We start from the raw sequence: 5,012 nt of genomic DNA, 5'->3' as shown, positions 1-5,012 counted from the left end.
GTCGTGGGGCCTGAACTCTGGGCCTGGGCACTGTCCCTCAGCTCTTCAGCTCAAGGCTAGCACTCTACCACTTGAGCCACAGCACCACTTCTGCCTTTTTTTTTCTTTTTGCTTATGTGGTGCTGAGGAGTCGAACCCAGGGCCTCAGTCATGCAAGGCAAGCGCTCTACCACTGAGCCACCTTCCCAGCCCCAGTCTATGAGACTCTTTATCTTCAACTAACTACCAAAAAGCCAGTGGAGTTATGATTCAAGTGGTAGAGCACCAGCCTTGAGCAGAAAGGCCAAAGCAAAAGTGTGAGGCTCTGATATCAGGTCCTAGTACTGGCGCATGCACGCGTGTGCACACACACACACACACACACAGAGTTAACAGAAATGTATAATTACAAACGTTTATAACAGAATACAGGACAGAGAGGGGAAGTTCCAAGCAGAAGAAACAACAAAGGTCCTGAAATAATGATGAGAATGAATGTAGAATACATGGGAGAAAGCACTAAGAGGTTTTGCAGACAACGGTGGCACCTGCACAGCTTTTGGGATTCAGTTTTGTTCTTTATTTCAGAGACAACAGGGAGCCAATGCTGTGGACATCAGACAGGATGTCCATTGGGTAAAGAGCAGTGAACTCTGCTAGCCTGGGTGGGTCACCTTGGAACTGGACCTGACTGCCTGCAATGTGTAGCCTCAAGCTTAAGTGGACCTACCTTCCATTTAGGTGCTGTGTACATTGCTGGAGTCAGATATTAGCTGCTGTTTTTGTTGGGTTCATATTTTATCATATCTTGTGAACAGAAGAATAGCTTCCTGCATGTAGGCCTTGTAGCCAAATTGGAGAAGACCGGACACGTGGGCAAAAAGCCCAATCTCTAAAAGCCTGACAGGTCTAGATGGCATAGGGGGCAGAAGATCTTAAAGACTGGATTTAGAAGGGGAAGGAATGTAGAACAGGACAGGAAACCAGGCTGAACAAAGACTTGATGGACATTAAGATGATGAGACAGGTAGGGAGATACTAGCAAGGTCTTCCTGGGAAGAGGGTCATGTTGAACAGCTATGACAATTTGATAAACTGAGGAGTTTGAATATCGATTTTACAAGGTGTGGATCGGTATTGATTTTTTTTTTTTTTTTTTGGTGCTGGCATTGGGGCTTGAACTCAGGGTCTAACTGCTGTCCCTTAGCCTTTTTTTGTTCCAGGTTGCTGCTTTACATTTCTGTCATAGCTCCATTTCTTGCTTTTTTTGGTGGGTAATTGGAGTTAGGAGTCTTTCCTTCCCCGGCTGGCTTTGAAATGTGATCTTCAGTAGCTAGGATCATAGGCGTGAGCCACAGGCGCGCCCGGCTTAGTGCTGATTTTTGAACAAAGCAGTATCTGGATAAAAGTAGTCTTTTGTTAGAATTTAGTTGATGGCTTAGCATTGTTGGCTGAAGCCTGTAATTGTAGTTGCTCAAGAGGCTGAGGTCTGAGGATCATGGTTCAAAGCCAAGCTGGGTAGGAAAGTCTGTGAGACTCATATCCAATAAATTAGCCCTCCCTCCCCAATGAAAAAGCCAGAAGTGGTGCTGTGGCTCAAATGATAGAGCACTAGCCTTGAGCAAATGAAACTCAGGGAAAGAATCCAGGCCCTGAGTTCAAGCCCTTGGACCAGCAAAAACAACCCCCCCCCCCAAAAAAAAAATCAGTTTGTGGTGGGTGTAGTAAGACTAGGAAGAGGACATGAATTTATTTGCCATTTAAGATTGGAAATTAGGGCTGGGAAGGTAGCTCAGCGGTAGAGTGCATGTCTTGCAAGCATGAGGCCCTGGGTTGGATTCCTCAGCACCACATAAACAGAAAAAGCTGGAAGTGGCGCTGTGGTTCCAGTGGTAGAGAGCTAGCCTTGAGCTGAAGAGCTGAGGGGACAGCGCCCAGACCCAGAGTTCAAGCCCCATGACTGGCAAAAAAAAAAAAAAAGATTGGCAATTAGCGGGGCGAGGTGGCTTGTGCCTGTAATCCTAGCTACTCAGGAGGCTGAGATCTGAGGATTGCAGTTCAAAGCCAGCCTGGGCAAGAAAGTCCGTGAGACTCTTATCTCCAATAAACCACTAGAAAACTGGAAGTGGCGCTGTGGCTCAAGTGGTAGAGTGCTTGCCTTGAGCTGAAGAGCTGAGGGACAACGCCCAGGCCCAGAGTTCAAGCCCCAAGACCGACAAGAAAAAAAAAAGAAAAAGATTGATAATCATTAATGAATTCCTGGACTTTTTCTTCATGAACTGAGGATGGGTGGCCTAATGCATGCTAGGCAAATACTCCTGCTGCCAGCAGTGCTGGAATAGCGTTCCAGCCTCTGATGTCCTGTTGTGCTATCCTTATAGCCACCCTGGAAGGTAGAGGATAGGGTAAATCATTGTCCCCGTTTTGCCTTTTGGAGCACCAGATTTCAGGCTGAGCCTGGTCAAGTTCACACGCAGTGACGGGGCATAGCTAGCCGCAAGTCGTGTGAGCCCCAAGCTTTTCTACTCTCTTCCCATTGGTTAGTTTGCTTTTCTTCTCTGAGCCCCAGTTTCCTTGTCTGGGTCCTCTGAGCACCCTATTTGATGATAGTGGAGTGAGAGCAGCAAGTCTAGTTGAGAGGATCTTCATCTGCGCTGCCCTCTCTACCCCTAGCTCCACTGGGGCCATGGCGGAGCGAGAAGAGCGGCGGTTTGTGGAGATCCCACGGGAGTCGGTGCGGCTCATGGCCGAGAGCACAGGCCTGGAGCTGAGCGATGAAGTAGCAGCTTTGCTTGCGGAGGATGTGTGCTACCGTCTCCGAGAGGCTACCCAGGTGAGCCCCCCTCTTTTTTTTTTTTTGTCAGTTGTGAGGCTTGAACTCTGGGCCTAGACGCTGTCCCTGCGCTCTTTAGCTCAAGGCCAGCGCTCTACCACTTGAGCCACAGCGCCACTTCTACTTTTCTGGTGGTTTATTGGAGATAAGAGTCTCATGGACTTTTTCTGCCTGGACTGACTTCAAACTGTGATCCTCAGCTCTCTGCCTCCTGAGTAGTTAGGATTACAGGCATGAGCCACCGGCACTCCACACATCTGGCCCCCCCCCCCCCGCCTTTACTCACTTCCTTCCACATTTCCTTGGTAAGTCTATGTTGGTCCCTGCCTGTGCTTCAAGGGTATGGAAGTAGTCCATGCCCTTTTCCAAGATCCCTTCAAACCTGCCGGGCTTGCCATAAGTCCAGGTCTTGCCAGGCACTTTCTCACATGCTCTTCTCAATAGCGCTGGCTTCCCTGGCCAGGTGGGTGGGATAGTCACATGCTCCACTTAGGAAACTGAGGCACAGTGGGGACATGACCCAGGAGAGGTTGTGTTAAGAAATGAGTGGGAGGGCTGGGAAGTTGGCTCAGTGGTAGAGCGCTTGCCTTGCATGCATGAGGCCCTGGGTTCCATTCCTCAGCACCACATAGCAGAAGAAAAAAAAAGCTGGAAGTGGCGCTGTGGCTCAAGTGGTAGAGCACTAGCCTTGAGCTGAAGAGCTGAGGGACAGCGCCCAGGCCCAGAGTTCAGACCCCACGACTTGACCCTCCCCCCCCCCAAAAAAAAAAAAGTGAGTGGGAATCCAAGCTTTCTGATTCTCTGTCGGACCCACTTGATTTTGGGGGTCACCACACCTGCTGTTCCTTGACCCCTGACTGTGGCTTCTGTCCTCTCAGAATAGCTCTCAGTTCATGAAGCACACCAAACGGCGCAAGCTGACAGTAGAGGACTTCAACAGGGCCCTCAGGTGGAGCAGTGTGGAGGTGAGTGCTCAGCTTGGGGCTGGCATTGTGGTGAAGAGCAAACATCCAGCAATGGCAGGCAAAGGGTTGGGTTGGGCCCAGGCTACGGGAACATGAGTTCCCAGAGTGGAGGCTCGTGGAACTCCTGAGGTTCAGGGGGCTTAGAGGTAGACTATAAACAGGTTCCTAACGAGTACGGAAGTATTTGAGCTTGTCCTTAAAGTAATCCAGGAGGACAAGAGGGCATGCTGGGTAAAAGGAGGAGCCTGAGTTAAATCAATGGGTATTAGCATAGCCTAGTATAATTGTTCCAGAGCAGTAAGTTGAGGAAGGAAGGTTATGAACAGGAGAGAATGGTAAGTTTCCAGAGTTTGGTGAGTGTGCGTGGGGAGAACTAAAACCTCAGGGGAAAATTAATTGAAGATGAGTCTCAAACTTCCCTGCCTGGGCTGGCTTTGAACCATGACCCTCAGATCTCAGCTTCTTGAGTAGCGAGGATTACAGGTGTGAGCTGCTGGTGCCCGGCTTCACACTGCTTTGTAATTCTCCCTTTCCCCAGGCTGTGTGTGGATATGGGTCCCAGGAGGTGCTTCCCATGCGCCCTGCCAGGGAGGGTGAGCTCTATTTTCCTGAAGACCGAGAGGTGAACCTGGTGGAGCTGGCACTGGCCACCAACATTCCCAAAGGCTGTGCTGAGACGGCTGTCAGAGGTGGCTGCTAGGGTCCTTCCTGGGGTGGTGACAGGGGCTGGATGGTTAGAGTGCATGGGGACAGGTGCACATGGGGTAGAATTTGGAGGGGTATGTGGTGCTGTGAGGTGATATCACCCCAGGCTGACATCTGTCCACCCTGGTTTTAGTTCATGTCTCCTACCTGGATGGCAAAGGAAACCTAGCACCTCAAGGATCAGGTAAGCCTGAGGGGGCATCGCACTCTGGGAGGATTTTGCTCCATTAGGTGTGAGCATAGGTCCTCTGTGCCTCTTCGTCTGCATTTTACCAAGGCCTGACTTATATAGGGGCTCTGAGCAGGAATTAGTCCCTGCTCAGGGATCTTAAGATAGAGCCCCTGCCTATAATCACCATCATGATGCAATGTGTTGGAGGCCAGAAGTCTAAGCTTTGTGCTAGGAGGTGTCTCACTTCCAGGGTATTTGTTTGTTTTTTGGGTCCGGTCGTGGGGCCTGAACTCTGGGCCTGGGTGCTGTCCCTCAGCTCTTCAGCTCAAGGCTAGCGCTCTACCACTTGAGCCACAGC

General features: G+C 50.2%; 1 protein-coding gene across 1 annotated transcript in view; it reads left to right on the top strand.

The window, feature by feature from the left end:
• The first annotated feature begins 2,656 nt into the window (after positions 1-2,656).
• Positions 2,657-5,012, top strand: part of LOC106001880 (TAF6-like RNA polymerase II p300/CBP-associated factor-associated factor 65 kDa subunit 6L) — a 10,032-nt gene continuing 7,676 nt past the window's right edge. Inside the window, exons 1-4 of the mRNA XM_013036831.1 lie at positions 2,657-2,812; positions 3,691-3,777; positions 4,316-4,466; positions 4,616-4,680. Of these exons, the coding sequence (XP_012892285.1) occupies positions 2,666-2,812; positions 3,691-3,777; positions 4,316-4,466; positions 4,616-4,680 (450 nt within the window). The 5' untranslated portion in view covers positions 2,657-2,665. The remainder of the gene's footprint in view (positions 2,813-3,690; positions 3,778-4,315; positions 4,467-4,615; positions 4,681-5,012) is intronic.

Source organism: Dipodomys ordii, unplaced genomic scaffold (assembly GCF_000151885.1).
Source record: "Dipodomys ordii isolate 6190 unplaced genomic scaffold, Dord_2.0 Scaffold619, whole genome shotgun sequence".
In the NCBI taxonomy this organism is placed as follows: domain Eukaryota; kingdom Metazoa; phylum Chordata; class Mammalia; order Rodentia; family Heteromyidae; genus Dipodomys; species Dipodomys ordii.
The sequence above is the reverse complement of the archived record's forward strand: the minus strand, read 5'-3'. Positions and strand labels throughout refer to the sequence as shown.